The following is a 20473-nucleotide window of genomic DNA, read 5'->3' on the forward strand; positions in this document are numbered from 1 at the left end:
TTATCCAGAAATAAGGGTTTTCATTAAGAATTAACTGATAAAGGGCTTACTATCATTTAACAATTAAAAAATGATATATTTATTGTTGTTGTGACAATAGGTCTAAGCCATTGGAGACAGCAACAAGGTCAGCCCTGCTTGGCCCTGAGCAGCATGGCTCTGCTCTGAGGGAAAGGTTGTACAGCCAGCCTGGAGACAGGGCAGGCACAGGCCTTCTCTCCTCTCTGCTGGTAGGGGAGGTAGGGATTATCAGGCACTCCAGGTGGCAGGTAGGCATCTGTCCCACAGGTGACTAAGCCTTTGCATACTGTGTGACACACAGTCAATAAATAGCTGTTTTTGAGGTTATTATGGAGCCCGGGGGAGTTGTGGACATGATGAGTCACCGGCTCTCAACATGTTTCAGAAGTGCTCTTCTATGAAGTGTGTGGTCCCACCAGTGGGACCTGGACAGTCTTAGGCTACTCTGAACCCCACCCAGCTGACGATAGTCCTCTGCTTCATTCTGCCTCCCACTCTGGTTGGTGATCCGACCTCCCCTCAGTTTGAGGGGGTTGCTGTGGTTCGGGCCTTCCAGGGGCTTTCTGCAAAGAGGAGCATATGCAGATTGCAGAGTGAACCAGGCTGCATGACTGCTAACAGAACAATTGCCAATGTCAGTAGGCCTGGGGTGACATGGCCCGGTGTTTGCTGCCCTTGCCCCTGGTTCCCGTCAGGTTGGACGCTCCTGCTCTGGGTCCCCAGCTCCCACAGCAAACACCTCTCCCCCTTATTACACTTGTCTCTTACTGTCAGCTTCCTGTGCTGGCCTGAACAGCTGAGGACAGAGCCTGGGTCTCTTCTCAGTGAACATCCAGAACCTAGTAGAGAGGCCAGCATAGGATCCTTGGATAAAGATGTGGCCTTGAATATTTGAATTAATTATGTGTCTCTATAATTTCTATTCTACCCGCTGGCTTTTGAGTTCATTTAAAATAGAATGTGATTAAATGCCATAAGAGAGCTAAGAACGAAGTCAGGGAGTGGGGCAACGTCTTTTAGGAGCAGGGGGTGAGTGACTAGCTTGGAGGTCCTGTAGACTTGAAGAACCTCCTTGGCCACCTCGAGGGCACACAAGCATCCTGGGGCAAAGGGCATTCCAGCGGTGAGGTCACATGCTAGGACACAAGCCTCATGAGGGCAGGGACCTTATCTGTCTCATTCACTGCTCCATGTTTTGTATCATACCCAGCATGTGGGAAGTTCTCAATAAATGTTGCTAGAATGAACACATGAGAGCAGGGAAGTGTGGGGGCCACAGTCACAAAACAGCACGTAGTTCAGTTCCTTGGAACACAGGTTCCAATCAGGGAAAGCAAAATTCTGGGTGAGGACTGGATTGTAGGGCCTCCTGAATGACTGATCAAGGAGTTCAGGCATGATGGGGAGAAAAGGTTATCCCTTCTTGAATAGTCGCCAGTAAGAAAGGAGAGGTTGTTGGTGGAAAGACATAGGGGCTTCAGAAATAAGTCCCCCTTTGCTGGGGTTCTGATAGCACCCCATATTAGCCCTTTACTAGGTTGTAACAGAAGGGGGATCTGAAGGGATGATGCTGTCATCGCAGCTCCCAGGAGAGAAAGGCTGAATTGTGTCGGAACTGATCCCAGCACTGGGATGGGGAGTGTGGGGGATAGAACGGTATTTCTAGGGACACTTTCTTTCTACCAAGACCACAGGCCCAGTGCATGGGTTCTTCCTACAGATTTCTGGCCCCTGATCCAACCCCATCCCTCCAGTCCTGCTGCCTACGTACCCACAGGTATAACTGGTATTTCTAGCACATTTAATTTATTTTAGCTAGGTAATGGAATTCCTACAACCCCCTTCAAGATATCCTGAAACATATCCCATGCTTTTGTATATGTGTGATGACTGATCCCAAGAGGCTCCTGACACATTAGGAGAATGCATTCCTTTGTTCTCAGAGGCATTTCTCTGAACTTTGTCCAAAGACTAGTTACAGCCAAACTAAAGCAGAGAATGGTAGTGTTCTCAGAAGGTCTCAATATTTATTCTTTCTTTCTTTCTTTCTTTTTCATTCTTTCTTCCTTTCCTTTCCTTTCCTTTCCTTTCTTTCTTTCCTTCCCTTCCTTCCTTTCTTTCTTTCTTTCTTTCTTTCTTTCTTTCTTTCTTTTCTTTCTTTCTTTCCTTCCTTCCTTCCTTCCTTTCTCTCTCTTTCTTTCTTTCTTTTCTCTTTCTTTCGTTCTTTCTTTCTTTCTTTCTTTCTCTGCCTTCCTTCCTTCCTCTTTCTTTTTCTTTCTTTCTCTTTCTTTCTTTCTTTCTCTGCCTTCCTTCCTTCTTTCTTTTTTCTTTTGTTTTCTTTTCTTTTCTCTTCTTTTCTTTTTCTTTCCTCTGAGTGCCTGTGTGTAGGCACCAGGGCTGCTGACAAGACAAAAAAAAAAAAAAAAAAAAAAAAAAAACCCTGCCTACTGGAGTTTACAGGTTTAGTGGGCAAATAAATGAGTAAGATATTTGGTGTGTCAGAAGGTGCTACGTGCTAAACAGTAGGGGAACAGCAAGTGAGGCATGGGGGAGGACATACCTTGTCAATTTAAAGGGAGGCTCAGGGAACTCACAGAGAAAGTGACATGGCACTGAGGAGTGACCAGGGAGCCCTGGACTTCTTGGAGTAATCAGCAAGAAGCAGATTATTCTTGATGTTTTCATGGCAGACAATGGTGGCAGAGCTGTTACAACTCCTGATGTTTAAATGTCACCTGTGCGTCAGTGACAGCACTACGAGTCCAACGGCATGTCTGTGAGTTGCTGATTTTCAGGGTGTGGATCGGCACAGTCACACCCACACTCACCAGTCTGTCCCATGGGCGCAAGCTCCCTTTACTACTACAAGGGGGAGTAAGTGGCCAGAGAAGAATGTCCACAGCCGAGTGCCAGCAATGTGTGGCTGAGACCCTGTCTAATGCAGAGCTCAGTACTGCTCTAGTGTAGACCTTACCAAATGAGCAAGACAGTTGTCAACTGGTGTGTTAAGCTTGGCATTCAAGGACTAGTTGCCAGCAGAGTTTTAAGTTTGAAGATGGATTATCCTGAACTTGCAAACAAAGCCTTAGAGGTACTCTAGGTTCCTCCCCACCCACCCCCCACTCAGTTTTATTGAGATATAACCAACACACAGCATTGTATACATTTAAGGTGTGTCAACACCATAGTGACTTGACATGCATAGCACAACATGCTGATGTGCTCAGGCAAAAACAGATTTTTAAAAAATAGATAGGCTTCCAGATCTGAAGCCTCCTCATAGCTTGAGATTGAATTAGAGCAACATGGTATCATTCACAACCTTAAACTAATACAACATTAAGTGAATGTAACTGAAGATTATGATGCAAATTTTTATTGGCATTTTAGGGATTTTATATTTAACTTATAAATATGTTTTGGTTTCAGTAATTTAAGAGCTTCGGTAGATTAAGGTGATTTGACTCTATGTGTTAGTATGTGTAATAAGTAATATAATAAAAATTATTAATAAATGTGCATTTTACTTATCTTGTTCCTTAGGAGGGAATTTAGTATTTGAAGATGAAATCACCGCATTGCAACCTGAAGTAGATAAACTAAAAACTCTAAATGTGAACAAAATTATTGCACTGGGACACTCTGGTTTTGAAATGGATAAACTCATCGCTCAGAAAGTGAAGGGCGTGGACATCGTGGTAGGAGGACACTCCAATACATTTCTTTATACAGGTAATTGTTTCAGAAGGATTACACTGGCCACAATGTCCAGATAACTTACTTTGTGTCTTTGTCTTTGTAACTGTTATTATTATTTTTACTACAATTTAACATATAATATATATTATGTATATTTCTATGATATGTAATAGATGTATAATACACATACATAGTAAGTTGTAAATCTTATTCAGAGACATTCCTAACAATTTATTGGTTTAATGATTATGTCAGCTCCCATTTATTTATGTATATTATAAATATATATAAAATATATGCATAAAATATACATGTAGGGGCGCCTGCGTGGCTCAGTCAGTTAACTGTCCAACTTCAGCTCAGGTAATGATCTCATGGTTCGTGGGTTCGAACCCCGCATCTGGGCTCTGTGCCGACAGCTCAGAGCCTGGAGCCTGTTTTGGATTCTGTGTCTCCCTCTCTCTCTGCCCCTCCCTTGCTCACACTCTGTTTCTCTCTCTCTTTCAAAAACAAACATATAAAAAAATTAAAAAAATAAAATATGCATGTAAAATAAAAAGATTACTGTGAGGCCCCAGCCAAAAGTCAGTTTATATCAAAAAGCAACATGTCATATAAAAAATTTTAAGCATAAACAAAATAATATAAATAAGGCCTTCATAGATCAAGGTGACAGGATTTGATTTGTAGGTTCACGAGCAGGAGCTGGAACTCTGGGTTCCAGTCCTAACTTTACTACTGTGTACCGGGACTTAGGACTACGAGTGTCCTGGAAGCAATAGGTACTGTTGCTCTTGAAGGTATGCACTCCCCCCGCCCTCCCCCCCACTCCCTCCTTCTCTCTCTCCTTAGTGTTAGGTAGTTTTAGTTAGAAAACCTCTTTTTTTTCCTTCTGTTTGGAACCTATAATGTCCCAAAACTTTTGAGTCTAGCTCAGTCAGTCTTTCCTACCATGCCCCCTGCCCACCACCACTACCTGGAGCATTGAAGTACTTTCAAGAATTAGGAAGAAGGGAAGGAGGAGGGCTTGGCTGGTAACTGACTTTTATCAGCAGTGCAAAGGCAGGCTTTGGTTGGGCAGAACCCTCTCCTTGAAGAGATTGCTGCTTTGGCCGTCTCTGTGTGGGCTATCTAAGGTGATCCTATTTTTAAAAGATTAAAAATAAAAAATACCCTGAACAGTAAAAAAAAAAAATACCCTAAAAAGGTTAAAAAGGGGGTTATCACTAAAAAGAGCATACAGGGGGGCGCCTGGGTGGCGCAGTCGGTTAAGCGTCCGACTTCAGCCAGGTCACGATCTCACGGTCCGTGAGTTCGAGCCCCGCGTCAGGCTCTGGACTGATGGCTCGGAGCCTGGAGCCTGTTTCCGATTCTGTGTCTCCCTCTCTCTCTGCGCCTCCCCCGTTCATGCTCTGTCTCTCTCTGTCCCAAAAATAAATAAACGTTGAAAAAAAAAAAAATTTTAAAAAAGAGCATACAGGTAATTTTTACTTTCTTCTTCGCACTTCCAATTATTTTCAAACAACGAATGCATGTTGCTTTTGCAATCAGCCAAAGAAACACAAATTATGAAAAGAAAGAAACACAACCTAGGGTCAGAAGTCTTCCTTCCTGACTCACGTCAGAGACCTTGAGCAGGTCACACCCTCTCTGAACCTGTTAGCTTTGTTTCAAAATGGAGATAATACTCAAAGTGCCACATTGTTGGGGCGCCTGGGTGGCTCAGTCGGTTAAGCGGCCGACTTCAGCTCAGGTCACGATCTCGCGGTCCGTGAGTTCGAGCCCTGCGTCAGGCTCTGGGCTGATGGCTCAGAGCCTGGAGCCTGCTTCCAATTCTGTGTCTCCCTCTCTCTCTGCCCCTCCCCCATTCATGCTCTGTCTCTCTCTGTCTCAAAAATAAATAAAACGTTAAAAAAATTAAAAAAAAAAAAAAAAAAAAAAAAAAGTGCCACATTGTTGTGAAAATGACGTGAGGTGGTGTGTGTACTCCTGGGAAGGCACTTCATAAAGTGTAAATAGCTGTGTTCTGGCATGCAGTGGTATGGAGACTGCCCACCAGTGAAAATATACCAATCAAAATGGTGACACTGGGGACCTACTTCATATAATGCTGAGGGTGCCTGGGTGGCTCAGTCAGTTGACTCTTGATTTTGGCTTAGGTCCTGATCCCAAGTCATGGGATTAAGCCCCAAGATTAACAGTCTCTCTCTCACTTCCTCTGCCCGTCTCCCCTGCTTGCTCTCTCTCTCTCTCTCTCTAAAATAAAAGAAAAAGTAAAGAATGCTGGTATCTACATAATTGATTCCTTACTAATTCAGTTCCTTCGTAAGTATTTTATCTCTTGCTAGACATAGGCTAGAGAAAAATTTCAAACTGGATTACATCCATTAATGGTTGTGATATAAATTAGTGGATTAAAAAAATTTTTTAACAGACTAGACTAAAATAGGTTAGGCATTTAACATTATTCATATGAACATACATTGTTTCATGGCAAAAGATGTATGTGAGATGGTGAGGACAGCTAGCTCCCAAGTGCATAGCACGCAGGACATAAGTGTGACAAGAACAGTGGCGGGCACTGGTGGTGATGTGAATTTCTTAGTGTGAGCAGTGTTGCGGTCAAACATCTGGGAGCCATTTAAGTAACTCCAGGGGAGTTAGATGGGCTGAGAGCACCAGACCAGGGAAAATCCCATCGGAGTAAGTCATGGGGCACCACTGGGTAGAAGTGAAGACTCTGGGGTCATGCTGGCTGTGCCACTGAGTGGTGGCGGGATCCTGTCTCTGTCTGATCTCCTCATCTGCAGAGTGAGGATGGAAACAACCCTATTATAAAAGGTCATCATGACTTGACCTATGTCATGAACAGGGGTGGCTGAGGCCCCTCAGGACAAGGCCTAGTATTTGAGCTGTCCTTATTTCAGTTATGTCCCAACTCTGTGGATGAGATCTGTGAAAAACCCTCCCTTGGTGCCTTTTCTTAGCTTTTCTCTGAGGCAATGTCAAAAAAACACAAGACACACAGCTGGACCTAGATGTCTGCCTCCACCCCCCTTCATCCTGTGGGATAGTGTTTCAGACTGTACTGGCTTCGAACCATACTAAGAAAGGCATTGTACATGATGCCACAAACACATGCTCACAAACACACACACACACATATACACACACACAAAAAGAAAACTTTCACGAAGAACCTGGAATGCACTCTGATATTTTCTGTACTACTGTTTCATTTTTCTTAAGTGTCAGTTACCACCCATTAAATTAATTTCCTCATATGGTAGCTGGCCCATATTTTGAAAAACTCAGCTCCAAATCAAGCATGAGCAAAACAGTGCATAAACAAGCAAAGGAATCTACCCCTCCTTTCAGATGCTAAAGTCATTTCCATGTTCCTCATGATTTGCCTTTACACCGTCTTACCCAGTGCCGTCCCACAGCACCAATTGATCATCCACAGCCTTGATGTGTGGCCATCGATTAGTGTGCCCTGATGGGCCTGAAAAGGCTCAGTGATCATGCCTGGCTTCCCATTAATGCTCCAGCCTGTGTCCTTTTGTCCCTGCAATTTCGTTCCAGCCAACAAAGTACTGCAAAACAGTATGTGCCTTTTGCTAAGTAGATGAATTTAGTTGCTGATGAATGACTGGATGAAAGAAAGATTTGGGCATACATATCATAATTTGTTTATACATAAATCTTGAGGTAGATAATTACAGGCTCTGAAAGAAAACTGCCTCTGTAGTCTTAGTCATTTATTTCACATTTCATGATTGCTTAGCCAGATTAAATTTGTTCTCATGAAAACATTCAAGTTTAATACTCTTCATTTTGAGGGATGAATTTACAACTGAAGGTAATTCCAGGATGCAGTAGGGGATGAAGCATATTTGCTTGTTTAAATAAATTTGCACAGACTTAAAAAAACAAAAAAACAAACAAACAAAAATTCCTCTAAATTGTTTTTGGAACTAGCATAACTTAAAGTTAAATATGATAAGCAAATAAAAATATAGTTAAAATAATACATCCCTTGGAATTTTACGTCTTGCCATGCACATAACCCAACACACACACACATACACACACACACCTGAAAGAAAATTTCACAAAAAATCTGGATTGCACCTGATATTTTCTGTTCTGTTATTTAATTAAAAAAAAATTTTTTTAACATTTATTCATCTTTGAGAGACAGAGAGAGACAGAGCATGAGTGGGGAAGGGGCAGAGAGAGGGAGACACAGTATCCGAAGCAGGCTCTAGGCTTTCAGCTGTCAGCACAGAGCCCGATGCGGGGCTCAAACTCACGAACTGTGAGATCATGACCTGAGCTGAAGTCGGAGGTTCAACCGACTGAGCCACCCAGGCGCCCCTGTTATTTAATTTTTTTAATGCTGGTTACCACCTATTAAATTAACTTCATTGTACTGTAGCTAGCCCATATTTTTTAAGACTCAGCTTTAAATGAGGCATGACCAAAACAGTGCATGAACTGCTCCCCCTGCAATGTTGAACATCATTCCAGGTTCTTTTGAGTACAACCATTGTGCACTTGGAGCTGACCCCAAGATTACCTGACGGCTCTCATGTCAGAATGAAGAGAAGGGGTGCGGCCTACTAGGCTTACAGAATCTGGAAGCTGCAAGGAAGAGAGCTATTCCCACATGTTTTCTCCAAAGGAACTAAATGCAAGATACAGTTATTACTTCTGAAAATAGCACTGTGAGTAAATGAAACTGCAAGAAGGTCGTGTTAAGATGAGAACCAGTCTCTCTCTCCCCATCCCATTCCTTTGGACTCTGCATTTTAACAGGCCATAGTGATAAGACAGTGTTATGATTTACTTTTAATTTGTTATATAAAACCCTGTTCTATAATGTAAAAAGTGAATGGGAAGTCTGGTACCTGGAAAGCTACTAGGCCATAGGTGTAGCTGGATCTTCTTGGGAAGAGAAGAGCATGGCAGACAGCTGGGGCATCACTCCTTCCCCTACTCTGTCTCCATCAAGCAGTGTCTCCTGACCTCATGGAGATAAAGCAAAGACATTGGGGCCTGACCCTGCAGAGCAGTAGAGATCCAAAACACTGGATACCTGTTGTAGCTTGGTAAATGTTGAATGAGTGAATGAATTTGTAGTGAATTCATGCCTACTGTACAGGACTCCCTTATTTGCTCCAACCAGCCAGAACTGGGTTCAGGCCAACAGCCTGGACTGGATTTCATGAGGGTTTTGTGCCCACTCTGGGTACGGCTCCATGACTCATCATCTCCTTCAGACCTCCCAGTCATCACTGAATGTCCAAGAGTGAGTATTTGAGCAGTAAATCTGGACACCATACAGATATGGAGAATATTACGTGGCTCACTGAGTTCCCTTAAGGAAACATGACAGCTAAAGTGTCATGGTGTCATGGTTGGATACAGAGGTAGCCAAGGACACTGTGATTCACCCCTCTGGTTGCCAAAGACCTCTTGACTGGGAAAACAGGAGAGAGCCTTTGGTCTTAGATGCTTGAAGCTGCTTGGTGTAGCTACACCAGAGGCCGGGGATGGAGCAGCAGGCCTGACTAGGTGGGCACCAAGGGCATGTCGGGCAATAGTCTCCAAACTGTGCCCTGAAGAGCACCCATGGCCAGGAGCCTGAAGCTGGACTCGCCCAGCACACCTCAGCCTGCACTATGAGAAGTCTGTTTTATGGCTCACATTGCCCCAAGGTTTCCTGCATGCAGGAGATCTAGTTTCTAAAAAAAAAAAAAAAAAAAAAAAAAAAAAAAAAAAAAAGTTAAATCTCTTGTTTTATTTTTTTAATGTTTATTTATTTTGAGAGAAAGAGAGCATGAGTGGAGGAGGGGCAGAGAGAGGGAGGCACAGAATCCAAAACAGGCTGCAGGCTCTGGACTGTCAGCACAGAGCCCGACGTGAGGCTTGAACTCATGAACTGTGAGATCATGACCTGAGCCGAAGTCAGCCGCTCAACCAAATTAGCCACTGAGACACCCCCAAATCTCTTGTTTTACACATTTAGGAGATAAATTTAGGCCCCCAATTTAAGCTGAATGTCTGCGTTAAGGTCATGAAACCACACTGAAAGAGAGCTAGCACCAAAACCCATTCTCTTGACTCCCAGCCCTGGTTCTGCTTTACAAGCCCCACCCAGCTCATTAGTTGAGAAAGTTGAATTGAGAGGAGTTGGAAGAAGGGGTGGGCACTCAGACCCTGTCCCCTCGGGCATATGGATGTCACTACAGGGAAAGCATAGAAGTCTTGTCTGATCCATGGGAAAGTGTTGGCTGACCTACTTAAGCTTAGTCATTTAGCAAACATTTATTGAATGCCTGCTGTATGCTGGGCAAACCCAGGAGACACGGCAGCCCCTGTTTTCCTGGAACTTGTCTTATAAGGGATTTCGACCCTGATCAGATTTTTTTAAGTATGCAAACAAATCAATCTTATCATATATAATTACAAAGCATGCTATGAAGGGAGAAGTTCCAGATGCTGTGAGAGCACCTATAGGAAAACCTGACCAACGCTGGGGGATCGTCACACAGTGTTCTCCTGAAAAGCTGACATTTGGGCTGAGATCAGAAAGACATCCAGGAGCTAAAGTTGGTAAATAATGATCACTCATCTTTATGGAGCATTTACCAACATAGGCTTTCCTCACTGCATTAACTTCTATAACCCACCCAGCAAGCATGGAGGCTGGTATTATTATTTTCCCCATTTTACAGAAGACTAAACTGAAGCAAATGTCACAAATGCACATGTAGGCCTTTGGCTCCAAGTGGCAACCCATAGTCCAAGGCTTTGGAGGCAGGTGTGGCTTGGGAGTGAGAGAAGCCGAGACTGCTGATGCACAGGGCGGTCGGTCTAGATGAAGCTGGCAAGGCAAGAAAGGGCCACATCACGTAGGTTATGATATCCTTGTCAAAAATTGTCCTGTTTTTCCTACGACAGCAGGAGATACTTTAAACCAGGGAACACATGATCATATTTATGTTTTAGAAACCTCACTCAGGCTGCTGTGTGGAAACTGGATTAGAAAGAGGCAAAGGGGGGCTAGTATCCAAAATCTATAAAGAGCTCATCAGACTCCACACCCGAAAAACAAATAACCCAGTGAAGAAATGGGCAGAAAACATGAATAGACACTTCTCTAAAGAAGACATCCGGATGGCCAACAGGCACATGAAAAGATGTTCAACGTCGCTCCTTATCAGGGAATTACAAATCAAAACCACACTCAGATATCACCTCACGCCAGTCAGAGTGGCCAAAATGAACAAATCAGGAGACTATAGATGCTGGAGAGGATGTGGAGGAACAGGAACCCTCTTGCACTGTTGGTGGGAATGCAAATTGGTGCAGCCGCTCTGGAAAGCAGTGTGGAGGTTCCTCAGAAAATTAAAAATAGACCTACCCTATGACCCAGCAATAGCACTGCTAGGAATTTACCCAAGGGATACAGGAGTACTGATGCATAGGGGCACTTGTACCCCAATGTTTATAGCAGCACTCTCAACAATAGCCAAAGTATGGAAAGAGCCTAAATGTCCATCAACTGATGAATGGATAAAGAAATTGTGGTTTAGGGGCGCCTGGGTGGCGCAGTCGGTTAAGCGTCCGACTTCAGCCAGGTCACGATCTCGCGGTCCGTGAGTTCGAGCCCCGCGTCAGGCTCTGGGCTGATGGCTCGGAGCCTGGAGCCTGTTTCCGATTCTGTGTCTCCCTCTCTCTCTGCCCCTCCCCCGTTCATGCTCTGTCTCTCTCTGTCCCAAAAATAAATAAAAAAAAAAAAATGTTGGAAAAAAAAAAAAAAAAAAAAAAAAAAAAAAAAAAGAAATTGTGGTTTATATACACAATGGAATACTACGTGGCAATGAGAAAAAATGAAATATGGCCTTTTGTAGCAACGTGGATGGAACTGGAGAGTGTGATGCTAAGTGAAATAAGCCATACAGAGAAAGACAGATACCATATGGTTTCACTCTTATGTGGATCCTGAGAAACGTAACAGAAACCCATGGGGGAGGGGAAGGAAAAAAAAAAAAAAAAAAAAAAGAGGTTAGAGTGGGAGAGAGCCAAAGCATAAGAGACTGTTAAAAACTGAGAACAAACTGAGGGTTGATGGGGGGTGGGAGGGAGGGCAGGGTGGGTGATGGGTATTGAGGAGGGCACCTTTTGGGATGAGCACTGGGTGTTGTATGGAAACCAATTTGGCAGTAAATTTCATATATTAAAAAATAAAAAAATAAAAATAAAACCACCTAAATCAAAAAAATAAATAAAAAATAAAGTATAATTTAACTTGAAAAAAAAAAAAAAAGAAAGGCAAAGGGGCGCCTGGGTGACTCAGCTGGTTAAGCGTCTGACTTCGGCTCAGGTCAGGATCTCGTGGTCTGTGAGGTCAAGCCCTGCGTCGGGCTCTGTGCTGATGGCTGAGAGCTTGCAGCCTGCTTCGGATTGTGTCTCCCTCTCTCTCTGCCTCTCCCCCACTCACACTCTGTCTCTCTCTTCCTCAAAAATAAACATTAAAAATTTTTTTTAAAAAAGAGGCAAAGAAGAGGCATACAGACCAGTTAGGAGGCCATCTCAGTAACCCAGGCACAAGATAATGCTGACCAGGAGTGTGGCTTGCCTGAGGAGAGGTAGAGAAGTAGACAGACCAACCACTTCCAAGTAAGTTAAAAAAGAGACTCTCCCTTAGAAGCAATGGTGTGAAATATGCTAATTACTAATTACTTTTATCTGGTCCTTTCATAGGAAGTATGGAAGCTCTTTTTTTTGAGTCTACTTAACACATAACATTGTGTTAGTTTCAGTACACAGCATAGTGATTCAGCATCTCTATACATTATACTGTGCTCACCACAAGTTGTAGCTACCCTGTCAACATATGAGGCTATTATCATATCATTGATTATATTCCTTATGCTGTGCATTTTATTCCTGTGACTTATTCATGTCATAATCAGAAGCCTGTGTCTCCCAGTCCCCTTCACCTGTTTTGCCCAACCCCTGCACTCCTCCCCACTGGCAACCATCAGTTTTTTTCTCTATATTTATAGGTCCGATTTTGCTTTTTGTTTGTTAATTTGTTTTGTTTTTTAGATTACACATATGAGTGAAATCGTGGTATTTCTCAGTCCAACTTATTTTGCTTAGCACAATACCCTCTAGATTCATCCATGTTATTGCAAATGGCAAGATCTCATCCTTTTTTTATGGCTAATATTGTGTTGCATATATGTACCACATAGGAAGCATGGAAGTTCTTAAACCGGTCCCATACACAATAAAATTGTAGCAAGGACTGCCTTGAAACATTCTATACTATATTTAACCAACTGAAAACCAGGTCAAAGGCCTGCTTCTTGGCACCTCTGTCACATGATCCATCATCTTGGCCCCTTCTGCCTACTGGCAGGGCAGTTGCCCAGGCCTGTAATTAGAACTGTCACATTCCTGAGGAGCTGCTGTGGCCAAGGCCCCCAGGGCAGAACCCTGGCGGGTTCCGTCAGGCATTCACGCTATTCTAGGAAATGCCCCACTTACCAACTCTAAATGTCAGCCCACAATTCCTTGGCTTCTCCATGTTTGGTTCCCAGATTATTTACTTACTAGATGGCTGGAAGGGAGTTCTGGTGAATAATGTCTCTCCTGCCAAGATGACAAATTGGGTTTCTAAAGACAGACATGTGGCTCTGTGCGGAAATAATATTTTGGGCATGAGCATCTTTGGCTGAATAGAATAGCATGGAAAATGTGAAGCCCTGGATGGCTTTCTCTGTTAGTGGTTTTCTAACAGAGCCACTAACTCTGCAGAGACGCAGAGAGCATTCAGCTGTGAAGGAGGCAGACACTAGCCAAACTGGACCAGCTATTTCCTCAGCCTCTGGGAAGCATCCTCCTTGTTCCTGATTAAGTCCCTTTAAGAAGCAGATGATATGTCTTATGTTCTAACAAAAGGAACATCAAGGCCTTTCAGAACCGGAGAATGTCCCCTGTCAGACTGGAGTTGGGGTTAGTAGCTCCTATTTGTAGAGTGCATGCTGATTTGATGAGGCATTTGACTGTATCCTCGAAATCCTGTTACACTCATTTCAAGTTTGATTATGTCTTTGTGAGGCAGAATAAGAAAGGCTAAAAACAAAAAACAAAAAACAAAAAAAAGCAGGCTTGCCCTTCTCTGGGGTGTCCAGGAAACTGCCAGGGTCCTTTCTAAAACTGACAGTGCCTTTTCCTCCTGGACGAAGTGTTCTCTGCCATCTCGTGGACATGTTGGGAACTGCACCTCCCAATTGCACTTGCATCTCTGGGTTCATAGGAGGAACTACTGTCTCTAACCTTCCCCAGGTGAGAAGGTGAGAAGGGGCTACCACACCAGCCCTGGTCCAGGCTCCAGGATTGCCCAAATAAGAGCCAGTGCAGAGCAGAATGAGGATGATGACTGTGTTAACCTTCCCTGCTCCTCTGCAATGCGTGAGATCATCTATAACTGTTAGGGCTGACAGCTGCCAGTCACCCATGAGATTGTACACCACAGGTGGAGATGGGGCAAGCCCTGCACGGGGCCTCCAGTCAGGTGCTTTTGTAAGAGTCAAGTTCCAAAACTTTGGTCTTTTTTCTTTTTTTTCTTTTTCCAGAGGGAGCAAGAAAATGGGAAACTAAAGTGGGCAACAGCTGTTTCCTGCTTCTGAGGTGCTGGTATTTGCTGCACTTCTGCTCTTTGGTATTAGGCTGGAATGGGGGCTGCTCTATAGGACGAGAGAAGGAGTGAGGTTTTCATGATATCCACCCCAGCTTGTCTTAGGTGAAAAGAGAGACCCAGAAACAGCTTGGGGTGGAAAGGTGCAGCACTGGATTTAGTGAGCAACCTTTGGCAACCGACTTTTTCAGGCATTGTGAGACAAGCAAGCATAGGCTGTGTCGGGCAGTGGAGAGAACAGAAGCTCCAGTTTCACCCCCGCTTTCAGTCTGCTCTCCTTCACGTACCAGCCATACTGCACATAACGCATGTACCAGTGTGACCTTGGTCACACTGATTGCCTATGACAATCAACGTTCTCATCTGTAAAGTGGAGATAGTAATAGAACCTGCCTCATGGAATGCTTAGAAGATTAAATGAGATCTAGTGCACAGCCTGGCTCTGGGCCAGCTCTCATAACCAATCCATGTGAGTAACAAATGTGCTGAAGTTTTCCTGGGCCCTCTGTAAACCTCTAATAGGAAGGACTGGCCAGGGTGTTTGGAGGGTGAGTAGAAAGAGTAATGGGTCAAGGGTATCTGGGTTTTTTTTATGTTTGTTTATTTTTGAGAGAGAGAGAGCGTGAGAGAGAGCGGAGGAGGGGCAGAGGGGAGAGAGGATCCAAAGCAGACTCTGCACTGACAGCAGCAAGTCCAGTGCAGGGTTCAAACCCATGAACCCATGGGATCATAACCAGAGCCAAAGTCAGACGCTCAAGCAACTGAGCCACCTATAATCTGTGATTCAAAACTGGGCTCATTAGCTCTCTGGAGGTAAGATGTGAACTGCAGTGTGCCTGAAGGAGCGTTGCACTTACAGAAACATGCCAAGTGCTTAGAAGCCAGGGCCTGTGCCCCATACGGCAGGGCTCCCCACCCTTGTGCAAGCGTGTGTCCAGGAGGCAGTGGTGGGGGGAGCCCCTCAGCCTCTGGGTCTGAGTTGGCTCCCAGGCTGTCCCCAGGGAACCCCTTTGAGACAGAAGTCGGCAGAATCTATCCTGTATGAGGTCTGGCTGGATGAGTAGTGTGCGTGCCAGTTGACTGCCAGGGTTAACGTGGCTCTTCTGAAAAGCACCTAAAGGAATTCCAATTTTAGCAGCAAAACCTGAGGACAGGCTCAGTTGTTTCTACTCATGTTCCACTAAGGATCCTAAGCTCTAGATTGTACGTCTAGGGTTTCTAGAGGTTGTCATCACCTCATAAGGGAAGGAAATACACATTTATTATCTACTGTGTGCCAGGCACTGTGCTAGGAAGTTTAGACCACCCTGTGAAGTAAGAATCATTATTTCGCCCATTTTACAGGTGAGGAAACTGAAATACAGGGAAGTGAAGTGTCTTGGCTATTCTACCCAGCTATTGAGAATTGAGCTTGAGTCAGGATAGAGCTGGGATAATCTTGGCCCCACCGCGTTTTTGTGTCCCCCACTGTACCGGGCGCAGGACCATAGATGTGGGAAGAGCTTACCAAACACTTGCTGAGTTGAAAATGGAAGGATTCATGTGCCAAAAGGGCCTTCGGAAATGGGCAAATGTCCAAGCGCAGCTCTGAAAGACAAGCTATGTGGGGCAGCAGCTAGCACATCATCAATTCAGAATTCCCTGTCATCTGGCCTGTGGCCTGCTGGCCTGCAGCCAAGCTGTGTACAAGGGCTGACTTGATCAGCTTTGGCTCTTCTGTTTTAGGCACTCCACCTTCCAAAGAGGTGCCAGCTGGGAAGTACCCATTCATAGTCACGTCCGATGATGGGCGGAAGGTTCCTGTGGTCCAGGCTTATGCTTTTGGCAAATACTTAGGCTATTTGAAGGTTGAGTTTGATGAAAAAGGAAATGTCATCGCTTCGCATGGAAATCCCATTCTTCTCAACAGCAGCATTGTGGAAGGTGGGTAAATGATGGCTGGACTTTGTTCTTGTTGTTAATGTTTCAGGGCAAGGCTGTAACACCTTTAAAGAATTGAATTCTCTCTTAAGTTTGCCCTCTTCATGGATAAGAAGATTGAAAATACACTCAAATGCCCAATATCCCATTTGCTTTTCCAGTTCCTCTCAGCATCAGACACCGTGTCACTGCCTCTTGTGTCTTTTCAAGCTTTGTCCAGGCATGGAAAAGCCACTCAGCTCATGTCCAGAGGAGAGCTGCAAAGGGGTCCAAAGCCCCACCACCAGCAGTGTGCCCACAGCAAGTTGCCCAGTCTCAGTGGGCTTCTGTTTCTTTATCACATGAGGGAGTGTCTTTTTTACTTTTTTGTCTGGGACTCAGAATAAAATACATCTTATGTCACCTGTTTACATGTGGTGTACATGACCACAGCCCTGGGCCTCTCTCACCATGATTGGACCAGGGAGAGATGGGCAGTGGGGTGCCCTGCAGAGCCTGTGCTCACAGCACAGACCATCTCAACAGCCAGAGGGAGAGGCCGGGACTGCACAGCAGAACCTCAGAAGGCCCTGTAGATCTGCCCTGGGGACCTTTCATCATCCCCACTCTTCCCCACGCCCCCCCCCCCAATGCTATCCCAAGTGGGTCCACAGGTGCTCATTCAGGTGTGATGAGTTGATGTTAGGATACTCAGTGCATCTTTAAGTTCAGATCCATTCCTAGTCTTATTACCAAGGAACAGAATTTTCTGAGGAAATTTTATAGTCAAAACGAAAATGTAGACAAATAGGGTAAAGAAATGTATAGTCACAACAGGTAAGCTAAATGATCTTTGATTCCTTCTCCAAAATTTAGGCCAGGGTGAGATCTGCCTTAATGGCAACCTGATTTTTTTGTTTTTTGTTTTGTTTTCTTCTGTTTTACTTTTTTCTAGATCCAAGCATAAAAGCAGACATTAACAAATGGAGGATAAAATTAGACGGTTTTTCTACTCAGGAATTAGGGAAAACAATTGTCTATCTGGATGGCTCCACTCAGTCATGCCGCTTTAAGGAATGCAACATGGGCAACCTGATTTGTGATGCCATGGTGAGTGGTCCCCAGGAGTGCAGGGCCTGTGCTTAGGGGAAGAGGGGAGGGAGGAAGGTTGCAAGGAGGGACAGCCTGTTACAAAATTCAAGGTCTTTAAAAATTAATATGCATACAATAGCTTGGGGTAGATTCATACTGAGTAGTACCTTGGGAAGGGGCCTAAACTATACCAGTTGACCATCACTTTATTGCACAAGAACTGAAAGCTTTATTGATAGGTATTCACCTTGGATGTCTGAATTTTGGATGTTGCTTTCCTTTTGTAAGATGATCTGAATACGTGAAACTTCACTATTCTGAAGATGTAGACATAGTAGATAAAACACATTTGCTTGGGCCTAAATTGGCCAGAGTGTCTCACTGATCTGCCCTCTTGGATCCGGAGAACAAGGCCTTGTGTGACTGGAAGCCTCCTTCACAAGCAGAGAATGACGACATGCAGTTATAATAAGGCCTGTGGCTGAATAGATCGCTCAAGAAAACACCCCACTGTCTACCTGTCTACAAGAGACTGGCTGTTGGCAGCCCCTGGGGAGCCATGCTGAACCAGGGTCCCCAGGCCAGACTTAACACTCCCACCAAAGTCCGCACCCAGGAGGCTGATTCTTTGTCTGTGCTTGGCACTGTGCTTGGTACCTGGAGCCCAGTGCCCGATATATATACTCTCAATAACTGACTGCCAAGTAAATGACAATGTCTGCACTTCCCAAGGTCAGACCAGTGCTGGCTCTTCTTTTGTATGCAGTCACACAAAAGAAGTAGCTAAAGACACTTTTCATAGATGCCATGATACTCTACATGGAAAACCCAAAGGATTCCACCAAAAGGCTGCTAGAACTGATACATGAATTCAGCATAGTTGCAGGGTACAAAATCAATGTACAGAAATTGGTTGCATTTCTATACACCAATAATGAAGCAACAGAGAAATCAAGAAATTGATCCCATTTACAATTGCACCAAGAACCATAAAATACCTAGGAATAAACCTAACCAAAGAATAAAAGATTTGTATGTTGGAAACTATAGAACACAAATCGAAAAACATTCCATGCTCATGGATTGGAAGAACAAATATTGTTAAAATGTCAGTACTACCCAAAGCAATCTACATATTCAATGCAATCCCAATTAAAATTGCACCAGCATTCTTCTCAAAGCTATAACAAACAGTCCTAAAATTTGTATGGAACCACAAAAGACCCCAAAGAGTCAAAGTAATATTGAAAAAGAAAACCAAAGCAGGAGGCATCACAATCTCAGACTTTAGCTTCTATTACAAAGCTGTAATCATCAAGACAGTATGGTATTGGCACAAAAATAGACACATAGACAAAAGGAATAGAATAGAGTACCCAGAGTTAGACCCACAAATGTGTGGCCAACTAATCTTTGACAAAGCAGGAAAGAGCATCCAATGGAAAAAAGTCTCTGATGCTGGGAGAACTGGACATCAACATACAGAAGAATGAAACTAGACCACTTTCTTACACCGTACACAAAAATAAACACAAAATGGATGAAAGACCTAAATGTGAGACAGGAAACCATCAAAACCCTACAGGAGAAAGCAGGAAAAAACCTCTCTGACCTCAGCCGCAGCGATTTCTTGCTCGACACATCTCCAAAGGCAAGGGAAACAAAAGCAAAAATGAACTACTGGGACCTCATCACGACAAAAATCTTCTGCACTGCAAAGGAAACAATCAACAAAACTAAAAGGCAACTGACAGAATGGGAAAAGATATTTGCAAATGACATATCAGATAAAGGGCTAGGATGCAAAATCTATAAAGAACTTACCAAACTCAACACCTGAAAAACAAATGATCCAGTGAAGAAATGGGCAGAAGACATGAATAGACACTTTTCCAAAGAAGGCATTCAGATGGCCAACAGACACGTGAAAAGATGCTGAATATCACTCATCATCAGGGAAATAAAAATCAAAACCACACTGAGATACCAGGTCACACTGGTCAGAGTGGCTAAAATGAACAACTCAGGAAACAACAGATGCTGGCAGAGATATGGAGAAACGGGAACCTTCTTGCACTGTTGCACTCGTGCGGCCGCTCTGGAAAACAGTGTGGAGGTTCCTCAAAAAATTAAAAATAGAACTACCCTACAACCCAGCAATAGCACTACTAGGAATTTATCCAAAGGATGCAGGAGTGCTGATTCATAGGGGCACATGTACTCCAATGTTTATAGCCACACTTTCAACAACAGCCAAATTATGGAAAGAGCCTAAATGTCCATCAACTAATGAATGGATAAAGATGTATTTTATATCTATGATGGAATACTGCTTGGCAATGAGAAAGAATGAAATCATGCCATTTGCAGCAAGGTGGATGGAACTGAAAGTTATTATGCGGAGTGAAATAAGTCAGAGAACAGATATCATATGTTTTTACTCATATGTGGATCTTGAGAAACTTAACAGAAGACCATGGGGGGAGGGAAGGGGGAAAAAAGTTACAAACAGGGAGGGAGAAAGGCAAACCATAAGGGACTCTTAAATACAGTAAACAATCTGAGGGTTGATGGGGGCGGGGTGGGGGAGAGGGAAAAATGGGTGATGGGCATTGAGGAGGGCACTTGTTGAGATGAGCACTGGGTATTATATGTAAACAATGAACCATGGGAATCTACCCCAAAAACCAGGAGCACACTTTACACACTGTATATTAGCCAATTTGACAATACATTATACTTTAAAAAATCATAATATTAAAGAAGAATCCTATTTTGAAAAAAAAAAAAAAAAGTAGCTAAAGAGTAGCCAGTATGGGAATGTTTAGAGAAAAGTCTGGAAGGAAACAAGCTGTTAGCAGTGCTTACCTCTCTTTTAAGAGGCAGAGGCAAGTGTTAAGAAAACACTTGCTTTTGCGCTATTTTTTTTTTTTTCAAATGAGAATATATTCATTTTATTTCTTGTAACTAAACACATATTTTGTAAAAGAAAAGAATGAAACGGATTCACCCATTTCAGGAGGCCATCTCTGTGCCTCCAAA

The 20473-nt window shown here is 43.7% G+C and overlaps 1 protein-coding gene across 1 annotated transcript in view; it reads left to right on the forward strand.

Annotated features, from left to right (window-relative positions):
• NT5E (5'-nucleotidase ecto) overlaps window positions 1–20473 on the forward strand; it is a 50015-nt gene that overhangs the window by 21389 nt on the left and 8153 nt on the right. Inside the window, exons 3-5 of the mRNA XM_042939294.1 lie at window positions 3565–3753; window positions 16166–16363; window positions 17295–17449. Of these exons, the coding sequence (XP_042795228.1) occupies window positions 3565–3753; window positions 16166–16363; window positions 17295–17449 (542 nt within the window). The remainder of the gene's footprint in view (window positions 1–3564; window positions 3754–16165; window positions 16364–17294; window positions 17450–20473) is intronic.

The sequence above is a fragment of the Panthera leo genome, chromosome B2 (assembly GCF_018350215.1).
Source record: "Panthera leo isolate Ple1 chromosome B2, P.leo_Ple1_pat1.1, whole genome shotgun sequence".
Classification (NCBI taxonomy): Eukaryota; Metazoa; Chordata; class Mammalia; order Carnivora; family Felidae; genus Panthera; species Panthera leo.